Source organism: Varroa jacobsoni, unplaced genomic scaffold (genome assembly GCF_002532875.2).
Source record: "Varroa jacobsoni isolate VJ856 unplaced genomic scaffold, vjacob_1.0 scaffold_869, whole genome shotgun sequence".
Taxonomy (NCBI): Eukaryota; Metazoa; Arthropoda; class Arachnida; order Mesostigmata; family Varroidae; genus Varroa; species Varroa jacobsoni.
In genome coordinates this window covers 13,742-31,140 of record NW_019213771.1, presented here as the reverse complement: position 1 = coordinate 31,140, position 17,399 = coordinate 13,742, and the positions used below count along the sequence as shown (strand labels likewise).

The 17,399-nt window shown below is 38.6% G+C and overlaps 3 protein-coding genes across 4 annotated transcripts; 2 read left to right on the top strand and 1 right to left on the bottom strand.

Annotated features, from left to right (window-relative positions):
• Positions 1–3,243: 3,243 nt before the first annotated feature.
• Positions 3,244–9,359, top strand: LOC111264511 (uncharacterized). Its single transcript, XM_022840493.2, has 5 exons — positions 3,244–4,604; positions 4,897–5,396; positions 5,922–6,134; positions 6,477–6,742; positions 7,127–9,359. Exons 1-5 carry the CDS (start codon positions 3,989–3,991, stop codon positions 7,446–7,448), a joined length of 1,917 nt encoding a protein of 638 aa, XP_022696228.1. The 5' UTR covers positions 3,244–3,988; the 3' UTR covers positions 7,449–9,359.
• Positions 9,360–10,223: 864 nt separating this feature from the next.
• Positions 10,224–14,495, bottom strand: LOC111264515 (dual specificity protein kinase TTK). Its single transcript, XM_022840498.2, has 4 exons — positions 14,232–14,495; positions 12,591–12,868; positions 12,046–12,281; positions 10,224–11,752 (listed from the first exon to the last, which is right to left on the bottom strand). The coding sequence occupies exons 2-4, from the start codon at positions 12,865–12,867 to the stop codon at positions 10,985–10,987; spliced, it is 1,281 nt and encodes a 426-aa protein (XP_022696233.1). The 5' UTR covers position 12,868; positions 14,232–14,495; the 3' UTR covers positions 10,224–10,984.
• Positions 14,496–14,631: 136 nt separating this feature from the next.
• On the top strand, positions 14,632–16,938 carry LOC111264519 (uncharacterized). Of its 2 annotated transcripts, none has more exons than XM_022840507.2 (4): positions 14,632–14,723; positions 15,066–15,394; positions 15,730–15,923; positions 16,711–16,938. In XM_022840507.2, the coding sequence occupies exons 2-4, from the start codon at positions 15,105–15,107 to the stop codon at positions 16,848–16,850; spliced, it is 624 nt and encodes a 207-aa protein (XP_022696242.1). In that variant the 5' UTR covers positions 14,632–14,723; positions 15,066–15,104; the 3' UTR covers positions 16,851–16,938. The 2 variants fall into 2 exon arrangements, with proteins under 2 accessions (XP_022696242.1, XP_022696241.1); XM_022840506.2 differs by lacking the exon at positions 14,632–14,723 and adding an exon at positions 14,747–14,854.
• Positions 16,939–17,399: the final 461 nt, after the last annotated feature.

Here is a 17,399-nt window from a genome sequence, read left to right as displayed (position 1 = left end):
TGTTTGCATGATATTTCCGTGAAAATAACAAGTAAATACGCGATAAATATGGGTGTGCGTATTGGTCTTCGGACAATCCGAAAGGCGGATACTCTAATAACTTCTCATTTTTCAATTTTGAAATCCACGTTGCCATAAAACTCTCTGTATTTAGAACTATGAATATATAACCCGCTAAAAAGTCGTATATCAAGGCTTCAACTTCGATCACTTTTTTTTTTATATGGTCATGTCACTTTATCAGATATGTATGCGTTCTGTTCATTTTTCGATTGGACTCTGCAAATTATTCTGAGCAAGACTATTTTGCTCCGAGCAAACAAATACTTTAGCAATTATTTGTCAGTAGATTATTACTCAACTAGTTTACACAATTTCACCCAATTCGACAACTAGCATGGTAATCACTGAATTTTCAGCGTACTTTAACCAGTCTACGTATGATCGGTAATATCCTCGCTTCAGTAAGCATTCTTATTACTTTGTGATCCAGCAGTCCCTTTATTCCATTGAAAATATTATGTGCTCATTGAGTTATACGGTTTCGGTGTTTTATATCCGGTACCTGAGCCTTGAGCATTACTTTAAATAGCTAACTCCCATTATGAAAAAAAGCATGCCTACGCCCGCATTCGAACCTAGACTATTCTACATCCGTAAATACCATACGCTGGATTAAATTAACTACAAAATTTGCAGGATAAGCCCAGGCACACTTTCCTCGGTCCGTTTAGCAGCAGTTAACGGGCTTAAATACTGGAAGACTCATTAATCGATTTGACAGTGTATCTACCGAAATTTGTCATCGCATGTCACTTAGTTTTCACATGGCACCCGACCCATTTGGGAGAACCTCAGCTCAGCTCAACTTTGTAGACTGGACCGAGTTTTTCTGAAAAACGAATATGCCTCCATGCATCCTATCATCACCGCTACATGTATAGATCGCTATATGATAAGGATTCTCAATGCTAGTTTGACCTAAAAAAAATGCCTTTAATTAGAAATCTTCCAGGAGACGAACGGCTGAGGTTAACCTGGAACTCCATGCCACTTCTATTATGGAAGGAGCCATACAGAAAGAACCGACATAATTGTACACTACGCAACGCATGGCCTCCACTATGTTGTGTCTGCTAATACATCGTACCATAAGTCAGATAACGGCTGCACATATATCCGCTGCGGAGGTTTCTGTAGACTATACCATGTGAGCTCATGTTCGGGGACTTATTTCTTGAACAGAGCGCTCATACGGCTTCATGCTATGTATTCTATTTATTCCATACTACTATTTCGGGAATTTCTTTATAATGTTTACATACGAACCATAAATGAAACGTATGTATATGGAAGTCATTTAGCAGTTCGTTAACCTTATGCTAAATATCTTGCCTGCTACCCTCAATAAATTTCAACAATTAACGGTTTTTTTTAATCGTGATAAGATTTGTTGCCTTTGATAGTTTTGAACTCCCGAATTCAAAATATTGAAAATAAAATACAACTATCGGAATCCTCCTAAGAACAAAGATTAATAATAAATAACATTCATAAAATATGATGTGTACCTATTGCATGGAGCTGAGAGGACTGTTGTCCTACCTCGCCATTACAATTTACGTGCTTTCCGAGCCTTAATATATACATTTCACAAATTATTAACAATTTCTGTAAGAAAACCACTATTTTATACCTGAGTGACAAAAATCCATAAACAATTGTTCGACTATTTCCGATGACAGGATTTTAGACTGTGTGTGACGTATGTCAAATGTCAGATGGACTACAATGCTAACTCTTATATATTAAATATGGTAACACACAGGTGACTGACCAACTGCTTGTTACAAGCTAAAAACTAAGCATTTTAATTTTGATTACTTTTAATACACAATCATGAACTGATTGTCGAAGAAATGCGGCAGATAATATTCTTGAATATTATAGAAAGTGTTAACTAGTGATAGTTGATTCTCTGAGAGTCCGGAATTGTTAAAGTTCACCAATATTAGGCATCATTAACAGAATAGTAGCGAAGCGGGTTCTGCAAAGGAGATCGGCATTCTCTTAACTTCTCTTTTAAATGTACCTAATGAAGAAGGTATCTAATAGGATGATGGACAGAATCTTACCTAGGCTGGTGATTTGATTGAAACCTAAACATTTCAACCGAATCTTTTTTTTTTTGTTCCTTGTAAGTAGGTTTACACGCCACGTCAAAGAACAAATGCGATATTTTGTCTCAACGAAAAATTTTTGAAACAATCGGATTCTCAAGTTGTCTATCATAAAATCTGCTGAATATCGGGTTTTTTCATGTCTTGTGTACGAGGTCGAAAATCGCTGGGTTAAGCCTCGCTGTACGACATACATCTACATTCGTCGCATGAAATGAATTAACGTTGTAGTACTTGTAAATCGTCATCTTCAGTTTTCTTTCAGAGTTTCTTCAGTTTTTGATATGGGATATACAATAAACAGTTGGAATTCTATTTTGTCCGATGCGAGAAACACCTAGCTATCATTCAACTAAAGCACTTCAAATTATCTCAAAACAGTCATTAACTGCCGCATTATTCACATATACGAAACTAGCATCCACATCCGCCCTCTTTGTTTTTCTAGTTCTTTTCCTGAGTTGTTTCGGCTAAAGATAGGCTCTTCAATTCTTTATCAAACAAGTTACGAAATCCGTCTATCATTTTTCGTAAACGTTAATAAATATTCATATTTAATAGACCCAAATAAAAGAAGCGAAAGTCTGTACCTGGCGCAGCCACAACTACAATGAAACCAACTGGCACTGGCCCAAATCCATCCAGAAAACAGTACGCTAGAAACCGGAACACGATTCCTTGTCCTCTGAATTATGTTGTATTTGTTTATTCTATCGAGCCGTTGACGACGCCAAGTCGATGCAGCTGATGCGTCACGCCGACCTATAGAAGTTCGTTGTCCGCACTTTTGTACACGTCTACCATTTCGGCCCATTACAGCTTGTTCGACTAAGCCATACCCACAGTTTGTCTATTGTGAGTATCATTTTACAGTGAAGTTGCACCAGCCAGCCAGCCATAGCGGGGACAGCGGCAGACTGTCTCTCAAAACATACATACTCAATACGTCTAAAAGAAGTAGTTGCTTTTGGTAGGTTGATGTGTTTTTCGGTGCACGTTTGTTCCATACCAACGACAGGCCAAATCGGAGCAAACAGCGCATCAAGCGCGCAAATAGAACGTCAATATCAGAATAGGTAATTCGATAAGGGACGTTTCATGACTATTCGCACGCGTCGATTATTCGACTAACTGGAAGTTAACTCGGGGTCGGGTCAACAGCCCGGACGACGAGGCTGGTCATTGCACGCCTCTAATAACCTAATTAGCTACTAATCCCTCGCCCATTAAATTACACTTTATTGTGTAAGTGCACCTATATGTGTGAGAGCCGCAATAACAATAGTACATTCCCTGTGTGAGAAGTCCGGTATTTTACTTTTTGGAGTACACACTTGGCCTTTTATGTTCATGATCAAACTTTCAGTGCAGGGAAACGTAAAAAAGAAGAAATCGGTTGAAGATGGTCGTGTCTTAATTAAGACGGTTATTCTAAATAATACTTCAAGGCGACGTATACGTTAGTGCAGTGCGTTCTAGCTTCTGGAGGATACTGGAGAAAAATTAAAAGAAAAGGTCGTGCGTTTGTTGATGCTTATGTTCATTCTTTTTGTACTGTGGACTACGGTGCTCAGCAGACTATTTCTTAAAAGCAGCTCACGGCAGCTCGTCGAGTTCGGTTTGTGGATCGCTATTGTTTCAAACATTCGACTTATCATCAAATACTCCCTTAGAAAAAGTCTAGAAGAGCGCAGAAGCTTTATTCTTCATTCTTTCTTTGCCGACTTTCGAACAAAATTTCAAAGGAAAGCGCGTCAGTTCAGCAACTGACGGCATACGTTTAAATCTAGATCAGTTTTAAATTAACGATGACTAGCGAAGTGGAGCAGCAACAGTTCACCTTGCCGAATGCCGGCAGTATTCGAAACCTTTGGAAGGGGCCTAATTTCAACCCTAGTCATAATGACCAGTCAGGCTTTTCCGAGACGCGAAGGTCACAATTTCCTCAGCAGTTACAACTTTCGGTAAGTAATGATCAGTCGCTGCAGACATTACCTACCAATTGTAGACCGTATCTATCGTCCACGAGTCAAGGCGTCATTTATGGTGAACCTAGTTTATCGAAACCGCGTGCAATTACATCATGTGGGCAGAAGCCGGCAGCCGCACAAGTCGCAAAGGAAATACCGATATCACCTTCACATCTGCAAATCGAACAAGGCCAAAGGCTTCCTTCAAAGGTGATAAAGGGCCAAGACAGCGCTCAAGATATTGAAGCGGGACTACGGGTGCTTCGAGGCAACAATTCGTCGTCTCTGCTTTTTACGGCCTCGGATTCGGCTCCTGCATCGCCATGCCCAACGACCATCGGCGGTAAAGCTCCAGCGATGTTCATTGGTGGTTACGACACGGGAAGTGGACTACACTCTGCGTCGGCGTTAGCAGCTATACGTAAACTGGCAATGATCGCGCAACGTGCTTTCGGTATGTACTATAAATACCTATGATTATATGCATAATTCTAAAATCTAATTGTGTGACAGGGCTTATACGTAAAGTAAGATTATTTATGTGAAAGGTGACACCAAGACTACAACAACCACGTATATAACTGTGTATGATTGATAAGAAACAACATTGCTTGTTCATGATGAACCGCTTTCAAATTTCAATATGCTACTACTTGGTTTAGTTAGAAACTTTCCATTATCTGTTTTTTTGTGCACGAAGGTTCGCGCACGGCTATCATAAATCGTAGGCACATACTCCGTTTCAGGTAATAGGTTAGGGTCAACTCTACTTACCGCCGACCCAGTGCCGACCTCTAATCGAATTCCGTCGCATATATCTTATCTTGGAGAGCAACCGGCTTTCAGCATTTGTGGTTCGAACAATGGTTGCGATTACGGAAGGGACGGCTTGAATTTACTACGAGCTAATGACACAAAATTCAAATCGTCATCGAACGATAGTGTTCACTTTCCTGCGCGACCACCTCAAACAAGTTCCCTTGCAGAGACATTCGCATTTCCTGCTAATGGTTACCGTGGATTTTCTGACTGTTCTCTTGGATCAACTAGCGCTTCCTCTGAACGTAGTGACGTAACCTCACAGGGCTCGTCTCATTACGATGCTGTTCTAGCACGCCTCACGGCCGAGTGTAAGTGGCGCCGTAAGTGCCCTCAGCTTCAGAAGGCACTCATTTATTGGAACAGTTTGGCTCTTCCTTCACATTCATTGCAAGGTGATCTGGCGAACTGCAGCTTAGCAACAAAGGTAAGAAACTATTGTCTCTTTTCGTGTCATCCGAGGGGTGTTTTAAACCAGCTGAAAGATGGGACAAGCTATGAGGTCTGCTATATAATCTTTCAATTTAGTCGTCTCGGTGATGTAGTAGCAACGTGTTTGCCTAGTTAGAAGATACACAGAGATGGTCTAGGCTAGACCAGAGGGGGGCAAGCCGCCCGAAACAATGTTTAACGAACAGAGTACCGGACGTAAAATCTAGAACATTTAGTTAATATTTCGGTTTAAATAATTATATATTTTTCCGCCTATTGTGATTTGTCTTCAAATAATAAGAGCGTTTTCAATTCAAGTCCTTATATACTCTTTTCCGAGCATTCCATTTAACTATATTCAAATTCGATTTAATGCAACAATTAGCTTGGTTCCTACAGCATACATGTCAAAAATCAAAAATCCCGTTTTGGCTTTCCACAGCTCCTATCCAATCTGGCCCATCCCAGACGCATTATCAAGTCCTCATCAGTTTATATTATTGTACTTCCATTATCCTAGGTATTCCTAGGCGGACTTCCTTATGACACTACACAGATGATCCTGATGAACCTGTTCAGTAAGTGGGGAGTAGTTACCGTCCAAATTCCACCAGTCCGTCAGAATAGCTGTCGCCGACTCAGTCATGCTTATCTCGTATTTGAGGAAGAGACTCATGTTCGTCGCCTGCTTTCTAATTGCGTTAAACGAGAGCCTGGCTCATATTTCTTTTGGGTAAGTCAGTAGATTTCGATGCTTCACCAGTTAACCGTTCTGAAGGATCCAGATACCTCTGTTGTTGATCATTTTTGTACACAAAGCCATTCGAAAAGATTAAAATTATTTAGAATAGATGTGTAGAATGCTATCCATAGAGGACGACGCTAGATGTTGTTTTTATGTCCGTGAAACCGTAATAAAATCATAATGATAATGGTGAACTTTTCGAACTGAAGTATCTATTCTGAACTATTGAAGTAGTTCAGGCTATGACATAATTAGATCCAAAATGAACATCGGTCGGACGTAGTATAAGTTTTTTTTGGGTCTTTTGCGCGCTGCCATAATAATCTGTAGGTTCCGTCGACAAAAAGTAGGGGAGGTCGCTTCGCCCAGGTAATCCCGTGGGCAACACAAGATAACGACTGGATATCCCCTGACATGACGACGCACGTAGGCGCAAACGCAGTTGCCAGTTCATCTTGTTCAGGACCCAAACAGAGAAACACCTGTGTTTTCATCGGAGGCGTCCATGGCGAGGTGTCAGCTAAAGGCTTACAACTGATTATGGCACAACTATTTGGGCCTGTCCTGCATGCGGGTATCGACACCGATTGCCATGGGTAAACAGCGTTAATTATTTATTATTTTTAATAGTTGTATACCATAATAAGACTATATAAAAAATGAAAATTTGTCGGTACATACAAGCCGGACAAAAACTTAAATCAACTGAACAAGAGACATCTAATGTTTATTTTAAACTAAAGTGATGTTTTTATTTTTTTATTTATTGACAAAGCTTATGACAATAAGATCGAGTCCAACAGCAGATGCTAGGCTCAACAATAACACTAACTTGAAGCTTCAGAAGCACCAAGCACCTGGCCTTTACAAATGCACTAAAATTACTATATCCCCGCATAATATACGTTATTGCGAAGTTTTTCATCTTATATAAGCGTCTGACGTCGTCTTGTATATGTTTTCTCATCTTCTCATTGTAGTTACCCAAGCGGCTCTGCTCGGGTAACCTTTGCAAGTCAAGAATCATTTTATCGGGCACTTCGCGCCGGTTTCGTCCAGTTGGAGACCGCTCGCTTCAGCAAACTCATGCAACTAGACCCATTTGTTGATGAAGTCGGCCGCTGTGCTACATGTGAAATGGCCACAGTTCTTTTTTGTCGGCATATTGCCTGTCTGAAGTATTTCTGCGCTATTTGTTTTGAAGATCATCGCCGACAAAATCCTGGAAATGATCATCCACCTCTTACGCGACCTCGTACAAACTACAGCATTTCGTCACCGTATAATCATTGTGGTTTTTAATCAATTTAGCCCTGACAGATTTATCATTCCTTCACTTGATCGATCTGAACAATTAATACTGGTAATTACCTGGTAGCTGCTGATACTATTTGGTAAAGCGTATACATCTTTATTTAAAAATAGTTACCAAAATCAATTAAATTATTCAATTATTTTTGACCGCTGGGTGCAAAATAAATACGTATACATATCTAAAAGAAGAAAACAGACCCTTAGCTGGGTTGACATGTGCTGGAAAAAAACATGCTTTTGGCCCACTGATTCGTTATATAAGCTTGACACCTATTTAGGAAAGGGCGCACATCATCGTGGTAGTTCATAAAATGTTTTACATTTCGACATTTTTTGGCAGTTATCATACCAACAAACTATTTGAGGATTTTACTTGTTGTGTTGTTTCATTGCAAATTTAGGTTTTATCCGTAGATCAGTACGATTTTTTGCAGTTTTTTGCACAGTTGCATGAAGCGCTTGCTTTTTTTCGACATTTTGACCGCATGCATGACTTACAAGCAGTCCCATAACATTAAACGCTAAAGTTTAGCAAACAAATAGCTATTTGACATACTTAGAAAATCGAAATTGGCAAGCGGCTATGACTGTCACCTGCAAGCTGCTGAAGAATAAGGGATGATCGCCAACAACTTCTGAACCAAACAACTGAATCTGTATGAACGAAAGTATAATCGCAGTTAATTTTTGGCCTTGCTATAGTGCTGAAAATATTATGGCTACGTAACAACTACTTTCATTGTATTCTCATCCACCATTCTTACTATTATGTGATAAACTTCTCTTTTGTTCTTCTGTTCGGTTCTTTAACTGTCGAGATATTTTGTTAACGCAAACCTTAAGAAACTTGGTGTGTTCTAATACCTAGTATACAAAAATACTTAGTAGCATGTACTTCATACAATTGCTAAGTTCCTGTATTCGGCCATTTATGTCTAGCTTGTTATCTACTAAAATTATTTATTAATAGAGTCAATAAATATCTGATGAATTTAATCGTCCTAACCTTTGTGACTAAGCTGAGCACCTTTAGCTGAGTTGTCGTTTCGTTGGAAAGTACATTTTTTTCTCAGATCGACAAAGTTACGAATAGCAGTTGGATACACTGAGTGATCTTTCCAATGGGACAGGTTTTTCAAATTTTAACGGATTGTAGAGTAAAGTATTGAGCCATAAACGACTTTTCATCTTACTGGTGTATAACAGTTACATAACTATATTTGATTCCGAGGCACTTGTAGGCATTTTTGTAATATTTCGTAATTAGCTCTACGAAGGTCACGTATCTAAACGGTGATAACTTTTACAATGTATTAAAGAAAAATTTAGACTCCAAAAAGTAAGAATTAAGTTGTCAAGCTTGCGTGAATTTGTTTGATCAAATTACGACGAAGGCGATATTAAGCTAAATCATTTGAAACTCGCATACATAGTAGAAAAAAAGAAAAAAAAATCGAAATTTTTGTCGTACTCAAGTTATTATGATTGGAGGCAATATGATGGTTGAACCAGTACACCATTGAATATCTGTTACATAGCTTGAACGCAATGGATCGATATGCGAACTTCCACAGGAAAGATTCGTCCATATTTGACGATTGTCTCTATGTAATCAAAGGTACCATCAATTATTATAAATATAAGAAAAAATAGAGAACTGACATTCTAGAAAAGGCCGGGAATTGATTAATCTCGCTTTTATTTGTGACTTATGGTCTGTAAATGATTTCAACAAGCAGACTTCACTACCATTAAATTTAAGTTTGATAAGAGAAGATCGCATGCAGTCCAACACAGATAGTATAGCTTGCAAAATATTTAGCCTTCCATTTAATGCATGTCTGCTTGTTCATATCATTATTAAGTTCCTTTTACGTGAATAAAATCCATTTACTTTGCTTTCAAACTGTGTTAATTAAGGAACCGGGATTAGGGTTTGTTATAAACGAATCTGCAAAAATAGAAAATGCCCCACCACATCTATTTCCCAAAAACATTCTGTGTATCCCAACGCGAGAAACGGACTGTTTCCTACTTTCCTTGACGGTTCGTTCTGATTCTCTTTCGCCTTGTATAGATCAAGTTTAAAAACTTTCAGCGCTTATTTATCTTTGAATTGTCTGTTCGATCAAAGAATACATAGAGAAACACTATACATAAGATACAACTTGCATAGTGGAAACTAAATAATGCTGCGGATGCAACAAAACATTCTACAATAACGCCTTATACAAATAGTAATTTACGCAATGTAACAGCTAACGATAATGAAGGTCATTTATGAGCACGCTAACGCGTTGGGTGAAGAGGCGGTGGGACGGCGCTCATAGTAATTGGAAGTCCTTCGCCGCTGCCAACGACCCGAGAAGTACTAAATTAATAATTTGGGTAACGATATAGTTTAATACTCTACATCGATTTATGGCACGGCAATAAGAAATCTGCAAGGATGCAGTATGACGGGTAAACACTGTTGGATTTTCAATGATAAGAGCATGAACACTACACAATAGCCAGGTTAAGTTTGATCGTGATTAAAGAACGGCACCATGCACAGCTTTACCTTTTCTTGTGGCTTCTCCATGCTTTTCCACGGAAATTCTTTACGTATCTTCATGGCCAAGTAATTTAGCTTAGGATGGTTGAAATCGAAACCAACGAGAAGTTTTAGTGTATCTTAACACTGCTTGCGTCAACCTTGGTTTTCACATCAGTCATTTTGTACCTGGTAGCATCAATGCCATAAAAAGAATACAGGTAAACTTATAGAAAACGCTACCTTAAATACGTTCTTTATTAACTAGCAAATTGTCCAGAGCCTATTGTGTAGCTTTACATAAGCCATCAATTAAATCTTTATCAAAATATCCATTTTGAAATGCATGTCTAAGTATCCGTGAGTAATATATGCTCAGTTTATCATATTTGTCATCTGTTTTGTATATATATATATATATATACACACATCTGCGGATGGAGGACAGTAAATACATCCAGTCGCCTGCAGAACAAATACATGAATGGAAGCAGTGGTTTGAATATGTACAACAATAAGAACACGTAACTGAGTCTCGACGTATGTTGTTGGGTCTATGGTGCTTGTATTAAGTAGTTCGTTGATTCTTAGTAAACGCGTTCTGTAAATAGGTGGATCGGAAAACACAAATCTATGTTGTCGTATCTATTTACCAATAACAAAATGCCTACTTAAACTACGTGCGTCCTCTAAAGTCCTGCTGAACCGCTTTTCTTTAGATGCAGACAAAAGCTGACGACCACATATCGTTCATCCATAAGTGAATCAAACTCAGATTCGTAGTTATTTCGTGCCAACTAAACTTCAGTGTTTACGAGGTATTGCGTTACTTCCTCTTGTCGTTTGTTCCTGCTGACTACACTTGGCCCCCAGAAGATCAGAGAACTACCCTGTCCTTTATATATAAGCGCTTTTATTTTGGTTTATTAGTCACTGGGTAGCCAAGAGCAAAGTGTGCTTACAAAAGCACTGAACCAACTTGTTGAATCTACTTGTTTTTGTATGTAGACCTGATTGAAGGTGGACCAAGCACGAAATCGTGCTTTAGAAGTTCCTCGGCTGTGGCTCGCTCTTTTGGTTGACGGCGCAGACATCTCTTAAGAACATCAAGTAAATCCGGATCCGCATCTGCCGGATACGAGATTTCGTGCTTTGGATTGACGATTGCCAGAACCTTGTTGTTCATATTCTTGATGTGAGCAAACGGTGGCTCACCAAATGCCAATGAGTAGAGGATACAGCCCAGTGACCAGATGTCCGAGGCGCGGCTGGTTTTTATCGATGACTCTCGTGACTGTTGGATGATTTCTGGCGACATGTAGTTGAATGTGCCGATTGCGCAATCTCGAAATACTGACGTGGCATCGCCAATATCGTCTGAGATGCCGAAGTCAATCAATTTTAGGCGACCCTTAACAATAATAAAATTGGCCGGTTTTAAGTCCTGGTGGATGATACCAAGCTTGTGAATGCGTTCAACGGCGCGCAGCATATCCCGCCAAAAGAAACGAACAGTTATCCAATCTTTCGAAGCACGCTGTAACACGGCCGATAGGTCCGAGTCACCTTTCTCCATCACCATAAGGATCTTGCCGTCACCTTCTTCGTAGTCCAACAACCTTACGACCTGCTCACAGTCGCTCAGCTTCTTTAGCATCTGAATTTCGCGAAGATAATTCTCTTTGACTGCTGCCTCCTTCGGCAATGTCACATCCTTGATTGCCACAATTTGACCTTCGTGTAATGCTGAATATACCTAAACATAAGGACATTATCCTATTAGAACCATAAAATAACCACGACCCCAATAAATGATTGTTAAAGGTAGAAAGCATGTAGACAATGTGGAACACCTATAGGCATTCAGCAGGGGTATAATTATTGAACTTTTTTTAATGGATATATGATTTTACCGATCCTGATATATTTCTTTAAATAAAGCTGTTATGAAATAGGAAATTCTGCTCATGTGATAAGAGTTAATGATTACGATGAACAGGATATATAGATGACAAAAAATCAAGGCATGACATGGTAAACTGTTATAACCTCGCAAGAGCCACCAGATCCAAGGCCGCCAATGATCATGTAGTCTTTCCCGTTGACTTTTAGCACCTTCGACATTGGAGCAAACATACGCATAGTCGGTTTCTCTGGCTCAACAAAACCTAACCGCGGTGTTGCAGCCATTTCGAAAGGTTTGGCTGAATTCTGTGGGGGAGGCATTTCCCGTCGTGCGATCGATTCGATCGCAGACTCCTTTACTGGCTGATTTTCCTTTTCCTCTGTAAAATTCATTGAGTACATCGCATATTACAGGACTCCAAATGGAGTACTTAACAGTTTGCATTGCACGAAGCAAGATACGAAGACGTGATCATTATGGACAGATCTAATTTCATTCAAACGGGATATATTTTTCGTATTTTGGAAATTGTTTTCGGTTAAGGAATAAATAAAAACGACAACAACAAATGAATACGTAATGTGATTAAAGTATATATATTTCTGTAAAATTGGAAGCACATATTATTCACATGATTAGTTATCAGGCTGATTCTACACAGATACGCGATTCACTGCTAAATACGTACCGTCAGCCTCGTCAAGACCAATATTCTTCAGCAGTTCTCCAATTTCTGGGAGCCTTTCTGGAGGTAGCCTTCTGCGCAAAGGTTGTAATGGTTGGGAATGGCCGTTCGGAACAGAGGCTGATCCAGGTTGTGCATTTGGACCTTCTGCTAAAATCGATCCTTCGGCCCCCTCAGAAAGCCGCAGAGTCCATAAGCCGCCAATACGTTTCTGCAACATTGCTCCACTGGTCAAGCGTCGGAACTTAGGAAGTTCTGGGGTTTTGTCAGGAAAGGACATTCTGAAATTATTATTGGTTTTGTTAGCCCTTAAATAGCGAACAACTTGTCCTTACGGTTATTTTCGCCTTTGCGCTATGGAACTAAAGCATTTATAAGCATTCTACTTTAAAGTGCCAGTTCAAAAACGAAATAAGGTAATGAAACGAATGTAATCAACTAAACGTACAAACGTTAATTATTTTCAATTACCCGTTAATTATGTCTTTCAACGCGTCACAGACGCAACACGAAAATGAAAGCTTGCATACTTTAATCAATTTTACGTAATTGCACGTCGATTTCTGAGCCACTTTGTGCGAAATGCCTATTTCCCCATCATAATTTTTACATAAATTGTATTAGGTCATTATTAAATATTGTAAAAAGAAATGTTATTAATAGTTCGTACGCTAATGTGTACGCTAAAGTATATTTAGGCTAGGCAATCTAAAGACAGTAAATCTATAAGATACCTCAGTTGAGAATTATCTCAAGCTTTTTTCACTACCGTCATCCTTTGTAATACCCGTGAATTAAGTCATTATGACTAGTTGGTGTAATTCAAAATAATGTTATTATCACACATATAACGTGATAAATGTTAACACCTAAGAAGGATTACTTATCAAGCTACTTATCAGAATACGTTTCAAATGGTTTTTTCTGAAATGCATAAGAACTTCTATCAATCTCACCATGTCACGAAGGTAGTGCTGCTTAATGAACAGTAACAATAAGTACATTTTTTACCATTCTGTTATGAATGATATTGAATTGTTGTAATATTGAAATGTTGTAATGTTGAATTGTTGCAGCTTCCAAAAGTAGCATCTTCCACATTGTCGTCTCGCCTTGCAGGAATTTTTATTGACCGTATAATCAAAAAATAGGTAATAAGTCGGAACCCGTATGGGGTGAAAGCTTAATTTTTTTCTAATAATAGCACTTCAAGTCCATAAGATAGATTTTTCGTAAATAATTCTATCACATCGTCACGGGTACTCGTGGTAATTACAGAACTTCTCTAAGTTTAACTAAATATTTCTTCTTTATTTGCTACTTTTTAATCTGCTTTATATGATTACGTGATCATATTGCTTCATTCATGTTTACTTTTTTGATAGTATAATTATGATTGGGTATCATTTTAAGCGAATATAAAAGGTACTCGTCTATTTTATTTCCAACTATACCCACATCCTGAGGTAATGACATATACGATACGCCTATCGCCCATAATCAATCCTTCTAATCAAGTGAATCTTATGACACCCATGCTCGAGACAACTTGTCGCTCCCACTCGCATATATTCCGTCATGAGTCAAAGAAATATTTGAATTAACGTGCACGATGTTTCTTACAGCGTTGTTGTGTGTGCTTACCTTTTTGTTGCAGCGGTACGTCCACTAGAGCTATTTTCACCTGAACACTTCCTGCAGAAACCTATTTTGAAAACTACTAAGGCGGTGCCAAAGGTACTGAGCAAGTTTTTCAACACCTAAACCACAGAACGATTTTATATATCAGGAACCTCTCAACTGATCTCATATTCCGTTAAGTCAAGTTTATGTTAATCAGCAACGTTCGGAAGGTGCCGGTTCAGAATTGAAGCAGACGCCTTTCGCGCCTTCAGAGATAGATGGTTGTTGATTCCCCGTTATCACCAGGTAATGCAGCTTTCAGATACTTCGCTGTCGGCTCTCATCGAGAAACAGAAATTGTGGCTATCGCTAGAAAAAAATATGAGCAGTGATGGTTATCAGGTTAAGAGTATTTATAAGATCGCCGTTGTGTTGCTTATTTGATTAACAAAATTCGCATTTTTATGACGAAGTCGTTTAAAGACTGCACCGAAGAAGCATCAGATGAGAGTTGTAGGTGTCTTGGATTGCTGTTCAAACAAAGCAACTCCCCATCGGGCCCGTTTCAAAACAAAAACAAGTCTAAATATTGTTTAACGCGACATCAGTGCATTACTGACACCTGATATATTTAATAACGTTTGGTAAATTTATACATTCTACTAAAAAAATCGTTTGTGAAAGTAACAAACTTCCGACTTATGCGCTACATGAATTTAACTGTACAACTTAGTTGCAAGAAAGAGTTTGCTCGAGTTGGATTATAATTTTTAGATATGCTCTTATATGCACGGACGCTACATTCCGAAATGTTTTAAGAAATTCAGATACTAATGCGGCATATTAATATATCAGTTACTAGGGTCGATGAAAACATCGCGGTAGGCATCAGCAATGGCAGACTCAGGCGATCTAGACCTACTCGGACTACCAAAGCCTAAAGCTAAGAAAGAACGCGAAAAACAAGAAGTTGTAGTCGTTCGAACTGCCCGAGATGCGCAGCGTTTGCAACTCGATCGACTCATGCGACACCCAGAAAAGGAGGTACACATACCGGAACGGCGGCAGGAAAATAGAGGACATAAAGTACCGGAGTTTGTTCGTAACGTCATGGGCTCATCAGCCGGCGCTGGCAGTGGAGAATTCCACGTTTATCGTCAACTACGCAAGAAGGAAATCACCAGGTTGGTCGGCTTGCGTTATTGTCGAATATTTAATTTTTATTACAGCGAATGTCGGCGTCCGTTACTAGGATTAACAAGGTTAGGTAACTTGACGAAATTCAATCGAATTTGTTTCTCAGAATCTTAAACGATGGGGCGAAAGATTGACATCGCGAATTCTACTTTGTGCTGGTCTTAAAGAGTGATATACAAGCAAGTTTGAGCCGATAGCCTGACTTTTCTGACTTTTATATGGTTTGTATTCTTGGTATCATACCCGCGACGTACGCTATACGATTAGCAATATCACTTTACAGCACACGTAAGGATTTGTTTTTTGCGGTGATCAATTCCAGAGTGAAACTGATGGAAGAGCTTGCAGAAAAGGAACGGCTCGATAATGAGTTCGCAGCCAGATTAGCAGCTAAGGAAAAAGCGGCTGAAGAAAAGACAGCTCGTAAGAGGGCGAAAAGAAACAAGAAAAAGCAGAAACTCAAAGACAACAGGAACAAAGCGAAAAAAAGTAAAGCCGAGGCGGGGGCAGATAATGGTACGTTAAACACTAGTATTTTTTCTAGGGAGTCTCTATGGTGGTGCAGTGGCGGCGCGCTTTTTTACTAAATCTAGTGCTAAGTGAAGCAATCTAAATTTGAAGCCAAGGGTGGAAACACTTCGTTTTGTATTGAAAGCCGCCGTTTTAAGGAAAAATAGTACCGGAGGTAAAAACTCAAATAATTTTGTTATGCTCATATATATCATGAGGAATAGCATGACTGCTTCAACACGAGACCTATTATTAAGATCTGATGACTTACGTCGGTCTGAACTCAAATCATGTAATGATTTAACAGATGAGCAATCTACCTTAAATAAATTCTACTTTATTTAGGTTCATTCATCATTTAGGTAACATCGAGGTCGCAGACTATTTTATCAAAATGGACTTAATGACACTGTTATCCCTAGAGTATCTTTTTAAAGATTTTTAAAAAACTTTGATAAATCGATTAGATTTAAAAATTATTTTTAGCGAGAGTCGTGTTTCCATTAGCTAAATGGTTCTCATTAAAGCTCATTAAATGAATGACATCACTTATTAAGTAAAAACGTTAACAGAAATATAGTTTGCGCAAATAAACAGTATCAATACAATATCGGTGTTTTTCCTCTAAGTCTTTCAATTTAGCTGAAATAACTATAATAATATGCTCGATTGACAGTTTTTTAAAAAATATACATTTTTTTTCGTACCAGCTTCAAGCTTTGTATATTTTTTTGCTATAAATTTATGTATGATAAAGTCATTTTCAGAATGGTCTAAATTTTTCTCTTTTCAGAGCCCACACCGGAAAGCGAGGACGAGGCGAGCGGAGAAGACGAAACTCAAGAAAAGATCTCTGAGACGAACGATGCGCAGGTTATGTCCAGACGTGCAAACACAGACGGAGAATCTAAAAGTTCTGAAAAAAATAGCTAACTACCATTGTATATTAAATAATATTGTGCAGTTTTGTTGTATATATATTTTCTAGAGTCTATGTAAATAAATTTAGACCTACAATTTATCCAAAGAGTGTTTTGTAGTTACTCTTATGCAATAACGTTTAATATAGTACCCGACGAATACCATAACAAAGTTGGATGCGACGAAAAAAAGAGGCATTTCAAAAAGGCTACGGAATTGCTTTACGCGACTGCTGTATACGATGCGCCTCTGTATTCCAGAGAGGTATTGCCATGTGGAAATGTCGGTTCAAAAATGACGCTATTCCAATTTCTTTTGATTACCTTTATTTAGTATCAATTTTTGTTCGTGTATGCCCTGGAGATACTGAATATGGGATATGAAAAGTGTGCGGTTATAACACACAATCGCCAAGCAAGTATAAAATTTCAATGCCTGAATAAATTATACCGTTTGAAAAAAATGTGAAAGATAGATGAGAACTTTTTTTTATTATCTAATAATAATTATAATATAAAATACATAATAGCCGGACGCTAGTAAGTAATAGTAAGAATAGTA